Source organism: Dromiciops gliroides, chromosome 1, assembly GCF_019393635.1.
Source record: "Dromiciops gliroides isolate mDroGli1 chromosome 1, mDroGli1.pri, whole genome shotgun sequence".
NCBI lineage: Eukaryota > Metazoa > Chordata > Mammalia > Microbiotheria > Microbiotheriidae > Dromiciops > Dromiciops gliroides.
Window position 1 is genome coordinate 10,125,063 of NC_057861.1, and position 11,449 is coordinate 10,136,511.

Below are 11,449 nucleotides of genomic sequence, written 5' to 3' on the forward strand. Positions count from 1 at the left end.
GATTAAGGTGAACTAAGGTCTCTGGGATGGAGAGATAATGACTCTTTTTGGTGTCTCTTACTGGCCTGGGAGGTGAAGTTAATACTAGAAGTCAGTGTCTGTATTTATTAATCCCTTATGTTTCCTTTCAGCCAGGGACCATGATTGAGTGGGGAAACAACTGGTGAGTAAGAGCTCTTGGCTTGGGGAGAGCATGGGGGTGTGGGAGGGCATGGAGAGACCATTCTTAGTCTCACCAAGGCCTCTTGTTATTTTTAAAATGAATATTGTAGGGGCAGCTAGGTGGCACAGTGGATAGAGCACTGGCCCTGGATTCGGGAGGACCTGGGTTCAAATCCAGCCTCAGACACTTGACACTTACTGGCTGTGTGACCCTGGGCAAGTCACTTAACCCCAATTGCCTCACCCAAAAAAAAATGAATATTGTATTGCCATCTTGGTTTTACATCCCTTCATTTCCCTATCTTTCCCTCCAACATATCCCCTTCTCAGAGAGCCATCCTTTATGATGAAGAAAAAAATTGAGCAAAACTAACCAAAACATTAGCCAAGTCTGACATATATGTAGCATTCCATTGTCCCCCACATCTATGATGATGGGAGAGAGGTACATTCTCATATCTCTTCTTCAGGGCCAAACATAATCAGTTTAATTACCCAGAATTCAGTTTCACTTTTTCTTTTTTCCCCCATTTCCTTGTAGTCATTCTTTGTGTTGTTTTCCTGGTTCTACTTATTCCTCTCTGCATCAGTTCATAGAAGTCTTCCTATACTTCTCTGAATCCTTCACATTCATCGTTTCTTCCAGCACAGTACTATTCCATCACACTCATGTACCATAGTTTGTTTAGCCATTCTCTAATTGATGGGCATCAACTTTATTCTTTGATCTCTCAAAAAAAAAAAAGAAAAACAGTCAATAACTGATAATTTTGGCATTTATGGAACCTTTCTTTTGGTCACTGACCTCCTTAAGGTATATGATCTTTGGGTCAAAGGATAGGCACATTCTGATAACTCTTCTTAGCATATTCCAATTTGCTTTCCAAAATTGGACCAATTCATGGGTCCACCAACAGTGTGAATGTTCCTGTCTTTCCATGACTCCTCCAAAGTGGTCTCTTGCCATCTTTTCCAGTTTGCTAGCTTTGGTCATTAAGTCTTCTCTTATAATCTGTTCGGGTTCCCTTGGCTCCCTGTCACGTTTTTGTGCTTCCTCTTGCAGACCTGGGCTCAGATGGGAGAGCTGAAGGGCTTACTCTGTTGGTCTCCAAGGCAGCAGTAGCATCTTCCCTCTCTCCATCTTTCTACTCTTCCCCTCACCAAGCCTTCTTTAAGGAACTAACAAATTTAATACTCACTGGCATTCACATAGGGCTTTAAGGTTTGCAATGCACATGATCACCACAATAGCAATAATAATAATGATAGCATATATGCATTATTATTTATATATTGAAAGAGCATTATGGTTTGCAAAGAGTTTTACAAATATTATCTCATTTGATCTTTCTGACAACCCTGGGAGGTAGGTGCTATTTTGATCTCTGCTTTCCAAATGAGGAAACTGAGGCAGGCAGAGGTTGAGTGACCAGAATTACCCAGTATCCAGTTTCACGTTTTCTTTTTTCCCCATTTCCTTGTAGTCATTCTTTGTGTTGTTTTCCTGGTTCTACTTATTCCTCTCTGCATCAATTCATAGAAGTCTTCCTATATTTCTCTAAATCCTTCACATTCATCATTTCTTACAGCACAATACTATTCCACCGTCACACAGCTAGTAAATGTCTGGAGTCAGGTCTTCCTGACTGCAGGCCCAGCATTCTATCCATGGCATCAAATAGCTGCCTCTTATCTCATTTTAGCCTTACCAACACTTTGTGAGGTCAACTGATTAATTGGCATCAACTCCATTTTCTTTTTTTTTTTAATTTACTTTATTTTTTGTTTGTTTGTTTTGGTAGGGCACTGAGGGTTAAGTGACTTGCCCAAGGTCACACAGCTAGTAAGTGTCAAGTGTTTGAGGCCAGATTTGAACTCAGGTCCTCCTGAATCCAGGGCTGGTGCTTTATCCACTGCGCCACCTAGCTGCCCCCAACTCCATTTTCTTTTGGAGAAACCTGAGGCTTAGGATGAAAGTAACTCTTCCACAGTGACACAGGTGGAAAAGGTTGACTTTCAGATTCAAACCCTAATTCCGAGTCTAGTGTCCTTTACCTTACACCAAGAGCTCAGACTATATTGAACACAAGCTGTAGGCCAGGTCAACTGCTAAGCTAGGTGGCTTCTTCCTAATTTCTATTCTGCCCTCCTCCAGGGCTCGAGCGATCAAGTACCGTCAGGAAAACCAGGAAGCTGTGGGTGGCTTCTTCTCCCAGATTGGAGAGCTCTATGAGGTCCACCATCTCTGGGGTAGGTTGGTCTTTCTCTTTCTCACTTCCTGTCCCCATTGCTAGCTGTGGGTCACAGGCAACTGGGGATGAGCATTTTTTCTCCCCATTCCCTATTTTCTGAAATATGGCCCCCTTGACTGACTGAAGGCAAAAGAAGAAGAAAAATCTTGGGAACTTAAAAAGAGAAATAGAGTTTCCTTCTCCTGGCCCTGGATGGAAAGGATGAACCAGGGCCTGGACTATACCCTCTCTCTTATGTGCATGTTATGAGTAAACAAGTAAAAATAGCAGTCTACAGCTAGGCAACACATTTCAGAGCAGGTGTTCTACGACCTTTTTTGCGTCATGGGCCCCTCCTTTGACCATCAGATGAAACCTATGGACCCCCTCCTCAGAACAATGTTTGTAGGTAGTTGAAGGAAATACTTATAGACACATATATACATACATGTGTACATACATGTGTATATATACATGTGTGTATTGTACATATGTGTGTATATATCTATTATTTTCCCAGTCAAGTTCACAGACCCCCAACATCTATCCATAAATTCCCTCGTGGACCCCTGTTCTACCACAAGGGATTTGTGAACCTCCCCTTATTCTTCCCTGCTCAGACAGTATCTGAATTCCTGTGTTCCCTTTAGGGCATTATATTTTTAAGAAGGACATGGAGGTGGGGGTGGGGCAAGATGGTGAGAGGGTTAGAGACCAGGCTATATGGAGATTAATGAAAAGAACTGTGGATGTGGAACATTGACTATACTGTCAGCCTTTGATGTGTATGTGTAGCTGCATTTATTACTTCCTTTTTCCCTCTATTCATAGTGATGGCTGGTTGGCTGGGGACAGATTCTGAAATGAAAGTGATGGAAAACCAAAGCTCTCTGTATAAATATAGAATTAAAAAGACAGAGAAAGAACAGGGCATGCTTAGCCTAGAAAAGATCAGGCTTAGAGGGGATTTGATTGCTGTCTTCTTTCTTTTTCCCTGAACTTAAACAACCCCAATAAAATGAGCATTTGTATTTACATGTAAAAAGTCGAACAGAAAAGGGATTATACATGAAGCTGTCTTCAAGTATTTGCAGTGGGCTGTCATGTGGAAGAGGGATTAGCCTCGTTCTGCTTAGCCCCAGAAGGCTGAACCAGGAGCAATACAGGGATTTAGGTGGGATGTCAGAAAACCCCAATGCCTGTGACAGCTGCCCCAAGCTAGAATGAGCTGTCTCTAGGGGTGGCAGGCTGGCTCCTCCTCTTTGAAGATCTTCAAACAGAGGCTGGACAATGGGCCATTTATCAGAGATTTTGTTGAAGGAGGTAATTATTCAAATGGGGCTTGGACTGGATGCCCTTTGAGATCCCTTCCAACTCAGAAATTCCATGGGGTGGGGGTGGGGCAGTGGAGAAAGCATGGGCCCTGGATTCAGGAGGACCTGAGTTTAAATCCAGCCTCAGACACTTGACACTTACTAGCTGTGTGACCCTGGGCAAGTCACTTAACCCTCATTGCCCCTTCAAAAAAAAAAGAAAGAAAGAAAAAATTCCATGACCAGACAGCCTCCTCCATTTAAAATCTTATAAGCAATAAATCCCTCATACCCACAATACCAACTCCCATTTCTATGATTACATCAGCATAAATACTCCCTTGTGGTCCTTGCAACACCTCAGGAATTCAAAGTATTTTAATTTCCATTTCACAGACATTGAAACTGAGAGGTTATGGGACTCTCCTCTAAGCCAGTAGAAGATCCTGGATTTTGACCCATGTTCCACAGATTCCAAGGTCCATGCACTTTCCATTATGCCACTGTCCTTGTTAGATGTCTTACATATAGACTTAGATTACCTAATCTAATATTGATAGGGATCAAGGTGGCCAGGAGCCCATTAAGGACTCTCATGGACACACTGGGTCAGCCTATGACATATTCAACCCAGTATTTTGTCTCACCCCGACGGTGACTGCAGGGCTGTTGTTGGTATCCCATGCTTGGCAAAAATAAGAACTGCCTCTTCTAGATCGAAATCACTGAATCTGAAAATGGAAGGAACGTCAGGGATCTCACCTGGTCCAACCTACATGCCAAAGGATTTCCCACTGTAACATACCCAACAAATGGGCTTCCAGCCTCTGCTGGATAACACCTGAGCATGGAGAGCCCACCGCCTCTGTACCATTTGACGAGAGGTCTCATTGGAGGAGCGTTTCCTGACATCGAGCCTTAAGTGGGCTCTTTGCACCTCCCCCTATTGGTCCTGGACCTTTCCTCTAGGGAAACTAAAGAGTGGTTGCTTTCTTTCACCAAAACCTCCTGAACCAGCCAGACCTGACCTGGAAGCCCTGGAGTGAATAGACAGTTAGTAAACATTTATTAAGCACCTACTACGCGTCAGATGCTCAGCCTGTGGGTCGTAGCTCCTCATCAGTAAAGGAGACCCAAAGCAGATTTCTTTCTGGGGACCCTGCAGAAAGTCCTAAGCTGGAGAGGAGATGGAAGTAGCACTTGGCTCTGAAATCCTCATTTGACTAACACACCCTGTTTCTTTCTCTAGCCTATAAAGACCTGCAGTCCCGGGAGGAAACCCGGAATGCAGCCTGGAGGAAGAGGGGCTGGGATGAGAATGTCTATTACACAGGTAAGGTGTTTGGCGGTCCATCCTAATCTTCTCAGCATCTGCCCTCAGCACCACCACTCTCCAAAATAGGGCTCTTGTTAATGGATCAGAAAGCATTTAGGAAATGCCTATTAGTTCCCAGATCCTATGCTTGGCACCCAAGATACAAAGACAAAACCAAAATTGTTCCTGTCCTTAAGGAGATTACATTCTGCTGGGGAGGGGGGAGCTGTGGTGCGGTGCAGAGGGCTGAATTTGGAGCCAGAGAACCTGACTTTGAATTGAGACTTTTGTCTAACCGTGTGACCTTGTACGGGTCACTTATCTGCAAAAAGAAAGAGTTGAACTAGACCATCTCTAAGATCCCTTCCAGCTCTGAATCAATGATCTAATGATATATCACTTATTTCATATGTGCATGTGCGTGTGTGCCCCTTTCCTCCCCACCCACCCCTGTAGAACGTTAAGTGTCTCGAGGGCAGGGTTTTGTATCCCCAGGTCCTATTACAGTACTGAGCAAACAGTAGGCACTTAATAAATGCTTGTTGCCTGCTTGTTTGCTTCTCAACAACAGGAGGATAAAGTGGAGCCTTAGCTTGGACACAGATGAAAGAGTTTGAGAATGAATGTTCTTTTTGTTTTCGTTTTTGTTTTGCCGGGCAATGAGGGTTAAGTGACTTGCCCAGGGTCACACAGATGAATGAATGTTCTATTGCTTTTAATTTCTCCTCTAGTAATTATTGGCAACTGAGACAAATGGACCGTGCTCCCATTCATTCATTCATTCATTTATTCATTCATTCATTCATTCACCCTTTCATTCAACAGATATTTATAAAATCCCTACCATATGTGAGACACTGGGCAAAGGTACCTTTACTAGTCACTTCTATGGTCTTCTCTGTTGAGAAGGGGTCACCTCTCAGCCTTTTCCTTCTTTCTATTTCTGCTCCATCCTATGGCCTCCTCATGGGAGGGGACGTGGATAATATCTATATAACAAGCTATACTCTATAGAGTGTTTATTCTCAGACTTCCCTCAGTGGGAGGCAGTATAAATCTTATCTGTATTTTACAAGTGAGGGAAGAGAATCTCAGAGAGGTAAGGCAGTTTTTTCACAGACATAAAGCTACAAGGAGTGCAGGGCAAGAGCCCAAGTTCTGGGCTCTGGACTCTTTCCACCAGTCCATGCTATTTCCTGATCTGTCTCAAGGAGGTGTCAGCGAGTCATGGCTGACAGACCAAATGGAACCTGCTACCTTGCCTGGTTTTGGGAACTAAGAACGTTTTTTACATTTTTAATGGTTTTATATTTAATGTATTTTAATGACAACACATGTATGCTTAATGTACTTGTCATAATTGACATTTAACATAAAAAACATTCTTATCTCGAAGAGCATACAAAAAACAGGCAGGTGGGCCAGATTTGGCCCATCAGCCAGTTTGCTAATTCCTGCCCTAGAGGAGAGGAGTATGGAGTGTGGCATGGTAGCTGGGGTCGAGTCACTCTGTCATAGGGAGTAGACAGGTCTCCTCAGATTCAGGAAGGGGCTGGTTTTAATTCCTGCCCCTGCCATTTATTGACTATCTAGCCCCAGGCAAATCACTAAATCTCTCAAGGCTCTGGGCATCTCTCTGTGGAGCCATTGCTGATCTGCAATGGTAGAGGGCTTTTCCTCATTAGTAGAGTTTCCTCACTGGTAGAGGGGGTTTCCTCATTGGAAGGTCCTCAAATTGATGAGATCACAGGACTGGTCCCAAAGGGCATTGGAAGGATGCATAGGAATTGCAATAGGAGAGAGTTCCAAAGACAAATCTGCATAAAGAATAGAACTTAAGAAGTAGATGATGGAAAAGGAGAAAGGCTCGGTCATGAAGGGACAGCCTGCATGTCCCTGGGGGGTGAGTGTATGGAAGACCCTGGACTGGACTTGGCCAGGATGTGCTCGCAGCCGCATCATTGAATCCAATGCCATATCAGCTATCCGTTGGCATCTTGGGATCTGTGAGATAATGGATGTCAAGGGCTTCTCAAGCTTTGAATCATTGCAGAAAAGTCCCTAGTTATGAGGGGAGGGTCCACTGCACAGTCCCAGTGACCTTAATCCTTTCTTTCCACAGTCCCTCTGGTACGGAACATGGAGTCTCGTATCATGATTCCCCTGAAGATCTCACCCCTCCAGTGACCCTGCGGACTCCTTGCTCGTCCCTGGAGGGAGCTGTTAGCCAGAAGAGTCCCCCTCCTCCCCTCCCCAGACACTCCCTCTTCCCCCCCACAGCTTCCTCTCCACCTCATACCCCATTTCCCCTGCTCCCTCCCTTCCCCCCCATCCTCTCAGATTTCATGCCTCATTCCTTCTTTGGGGTCTGGCAGGATCCTCAGGGAGTTAGGTCAGGCTGAGGCTCGCTGAATTAGACCAAGACCTGTCTGCTTCTAATTGCACCACCTCCCCTTTCTGTTCTTCCTTTGGTTTCAGGCAGATGCCTGACCCAATGGTTAGAGTTTGGGGTTTGGAATCAGGAAGACCTGTGTTTAAATCATGCTTAAGACACTTCCTAGCTATGTAACTAGCTGGGCGTTTTGATCTCTCTGGGCCTCAGTTTGCTCATCTGTCAAATGGGGATAATAATATCACCTACCTCACAGGGTTGTTGTGAGGAGCAAACAAGATAATGTATGTAAACGGCTTTGCAAACCATAAAGCTAGCAATCATTCTTCTTACCATTCTCCTCATTCTGCCAGCTCCTGATCCCCCCAGGGAAGTTTAAGCAGGTCTCAGCTTCTAATTTCCTTTTCCCCAAGACCCCTCTGCTCTGGCTGCCTAGGCCTGGTTTCCTTCCATGAAAATGCAATCATATTTATGTAAGAGATAGTGTTGCCCTGTGGTTAGAGATTAGAGGCAAGAGCTGGGGTCGGGCTCTACAGTCTTCCATGCCTACCTCAGCTACTGGCTTCCCTGATGTCCCTGAGCCAAGTCCCTGTCTTTGCTACTTAACCCAGGCTCTCAATAAATGATCTTAAACCAGTGAGAGGGCTAAAAGAGATCAAGGCTGTTGGGATGGGGGCTTTTGAGCCCAGCTTTTAGAAGATGGAGGGCTCACTGCCTGCGGGCAGGGGCCTGAGGGCAGGGCAGTCTTGAATTTGTGCTGTCTTCATGGGCATGGGTTAGGATGTTAGCTATCACTGCAGCTGCCAGCTGGGCAGAAGAGGAGGCCTCCCAGCCACTTTCTTTCTTTCTTTCTTTCTTTCTTTCTTTCTTTCTTTCTTTCTTTCTTTCTTTCTTTCTTTCTTTCTTTCTTTCTTTCTTTTTTTTTTTTAGTGAGGCAGTTGGGGTTAAGTGACTTGCCCAGGGTCACACAGCTAGTAAATATTAAGTGTCTGAGGCCAGATTTGAACCCAGGTACTCCTGAATCCAGGGCCGGTGCTCTATCCACTGTGCCACCTAGCTGCCCTGCCACTTTCTTTTTTAACAGAGCTCTGGGCCATGCTCTCCCTCTCCTGGCAGTCATCTCCTTCTCTTTCCTCTCTCCTATGTTTCTCTTGAGCTAACAGTCTCTCCTTCCATCATTGTCTCTGTTTCCACATGGGGTTCATTGCCATACCTGGGAGGAGTGGGGTTGGGCCTCTTTGGGTCCCTGTACCCCACAAATTATGCCAGGAGGCTTGGATCCATACCCCTCTGGGGCAGCCTGTACTGAAAGTCACTGACTGACCTAATTAAATATTTAATAGAAATGGTGTTTGCTCTTCTTCACTTGCCAGGAATCTCCCCAGCTGCCCCAAGATTCCCGAGATAGGAGAGATTGGAGCTGGTGAAAGGGGAGGAACTAAGAAGCAGCTCGGAAAATGAGGTTGGAACCAATGGAGACAGACAGGGTTGGAGTTGTCCAGTGAGAGGCCTGGGCAGAGGGCACAGTGGGATAATAATGGGGGCTAGCCTCTTTCTCCCAAAGGAGCGTAGAATCTGGGGAAGGGAAGACTTGAAAGCTCTTGCCGAAGGGCTATCACCTGGATGGATTACCTTGCTCTTCTTGGGCCTAGAGGGCAGAACCAGGAACTGTGGAGGGGAAGGGGGAGCTTCAAAGAGGCAGAGGAGGAATTATGTCAGGCACAACTTCCTCCTTACAATTAAAGTCTTGGGACTGGGGGTATCTTCAAGCAAGGGCTGGATAAAGACTTGTCAGCATCACGGTTTGAGGGTTGGAAGGACCTCGGAGGCCTCCTGGTCCAGCTCATACTGGAAAAGGAATCCACACTATGACATACCTGACAAGTGGTTGTACGGCCTCTACCGGAAGACCTCCCAAGGAACCAATCAACTCTCCAGGCAGCTCATTGTAGGATAAGCCTCATTGTCAGGAGATCTGTCCTGGCATGAAACCTAAACTAGCTTCACTGCAAACACCTCCACTTTCCTTCAGCTTTTCCTTGTTGTAGAGGGGAATTCTAACTTAGAGGTAGAGATAGCTGGGTGGCAAAGTGGATAGAGTGAAGTACCTGGAGTCAGGAAGACCTAAATTCTAATCCTGCCTTTGACATTAGCTGTGTGACTTTGGGCAAGTCACTCCCCCCCTCACCCCCACAGTGCCTCAGTTTCCTTATCTATAAAATAAGGATAAAAATAGCACCTAACACACAGAGTTGTTGTGAGGATCAAATGAGATAACATGTAAAATGCTTTACAAACCTAACAATGCTGTATCAATGCCAGTTCTTATTAATCTATGTAAGGATGTGGTCACGGGGCACCTTGAATTGATGAGATCACAGCTGTATATGAGGATGGTTTTTGTTTTGTTTTGTTACTGAGAGAACTATGACTGGATTTTGTGGGAGATGATTCCATTACTTTATAACTAAATTCTACTTAAGTAAAGGACCAACTCATTTGACTGTTAAATTAGCAAAAATTTGATCCAGTGAGTACAACTATTGTTGAAAATAAGCTCCACAGTGACGGAGAGGAAGAGTTAGGAAGGAGGTGGGGAGACAGAGGTAGATGATCCAAGTTGGAAGCCTGGAGAGAGACAAACATCCAGCATTCACTTATCTACTTACTCATGCAAAAACCTGAAATTTACTCCAAATTGAATAACAATCAAGACAATCACTATATCTCAAGAAATCACTAATGAAAACTACCCAGATTTATTAGGCAAGATGAAGATGGAAAGAATCTGCTGATTACCACCTGAAAGAAACCCCAAAAGGAAAGGTCCTAGTAATATTATAGCCAAAATCAAGAGCTCCTACATCAAAGACAACATACTGCAAGCATTGAGGAAGTAGTTTAAGTACCAAAGAACCAGAATCAGGATCATACAAGAACTGGCAGCATCTACTAAAAACCAAAGGAGAGCAAGGAATTCAGTATCCAAAAAGCGAGAGATATTGGTTTACAAACAAGAATAACTTACCCTGCAAAGTGTAAATTTATTGGAGCAATTGATGGGACCTTACTTAATACTAACATATTAATGAAGGAGAACAAACAAGTCCCTCTTCAAAAGTAATGTCTTCAAAGGGCATTGAAGGAGTTAAAAAGAAAAACAGGAATTTGGGGTTGGATTGGTTTTGTTTTGACTGTTTTAAGAGGCTAAAAATAAGGGAGAATGAAAGGAATATACTTGTAGAATGGAGAACTAGAACTCGCTTCTCATAATTGGGATGGATGAGAAGACAAGTATTTTTTTTTAACAGAAATGAGGATTTATTTGTTCATCAGTTAAAATATTTATTTAATACCTGCTTTATTCAATGCATTCACTTACAGGAGAAGGCAAGCAGTAATGATAACATACAGACCTAGAAAGAAGACAAGTATTTTCAAACATGGAGGAAGTGGTAGGGAAGATATATTGGGTGAAACTTTTATGAGAATCAGACAAAAGAGGATTTGGTATAGAAATACATCACCCCTGGTTTGTTATAGAAATATAAAACGGGGGCAGCTAGGTGGTGCAGTGGATAAAGCACCAGCCCTGGATTCAGGAGGACCTGAGTTCAAATTTGACCTCAGACACTTTGACACTTACTAGCTGTGTGACCCTGGGCAAGTCACTTAACCCTCATTGCCCTGAAAAAAAAGAAAAAAATACATCAAACAAGGAAATAAAGTAGGATTGTGAGAAAGGGTCAGGAGGGGAGATAATACCTATGAGGATACAGCCAACAACAAAACAAACTTCTGAATCCTGAGAGTATTCATCAATTAGGAGAATGTCTGAACAAACAGTAGTCCATGAATGTAATGGAATATGATTGTGCTCTAAGAAATGATGAAAGAGATGTTTTTAGAGAAGTAGGAGTTGATGCACAGTGAACTGAACAAAACAAAAGTATATATTGACAACAACATTGCAATGAAAGGAAAAGACCTAAGAACTCTGAGGGAAACAATGGCCAACCATGTCTCCAGTGGACCT

The 11,449-nt window shown here is 43.9% G+C and overlaps 1 protein-coding gene across 1 annotated transcript in view; it reads left to right on the forward strand.

The window, feature by feature from the left end:
• The window catches only part of NIPSNAP1 (nipsnap homolog 1), a 41,524-nt gene extending 33,254 nt beyond the window's left edge, over nucleotides 1–8,270 (forward strand). Inside the window, exons 7-10 of the mRNA XM_043973159.1 lie at nucleotides 132–163; nucleotides 2,318–2,412; nucleotides 4,956–5,039; nucleotides 7,144–8,270. Of these exons, the coding sequence (XP_043829094.1) occupies nucleotides 132–163; nucleotides 2,318–2,412; nucleotides 4,956–5,039; nucleotides 7,144–7,208 (276 nt within the window). The 3' untranslated portion in view covers nucleotides 7,209–8,270. The remainder of the gene's footprint in view (nucleotides 1–131; nucleotides 164–2,317; nucleotides 2,413–4,955; nucleotides 5,040–7,143) is intronic.
• Nucleotides 8,271–11,449: the final 3,179 nt, after the last annotated feature.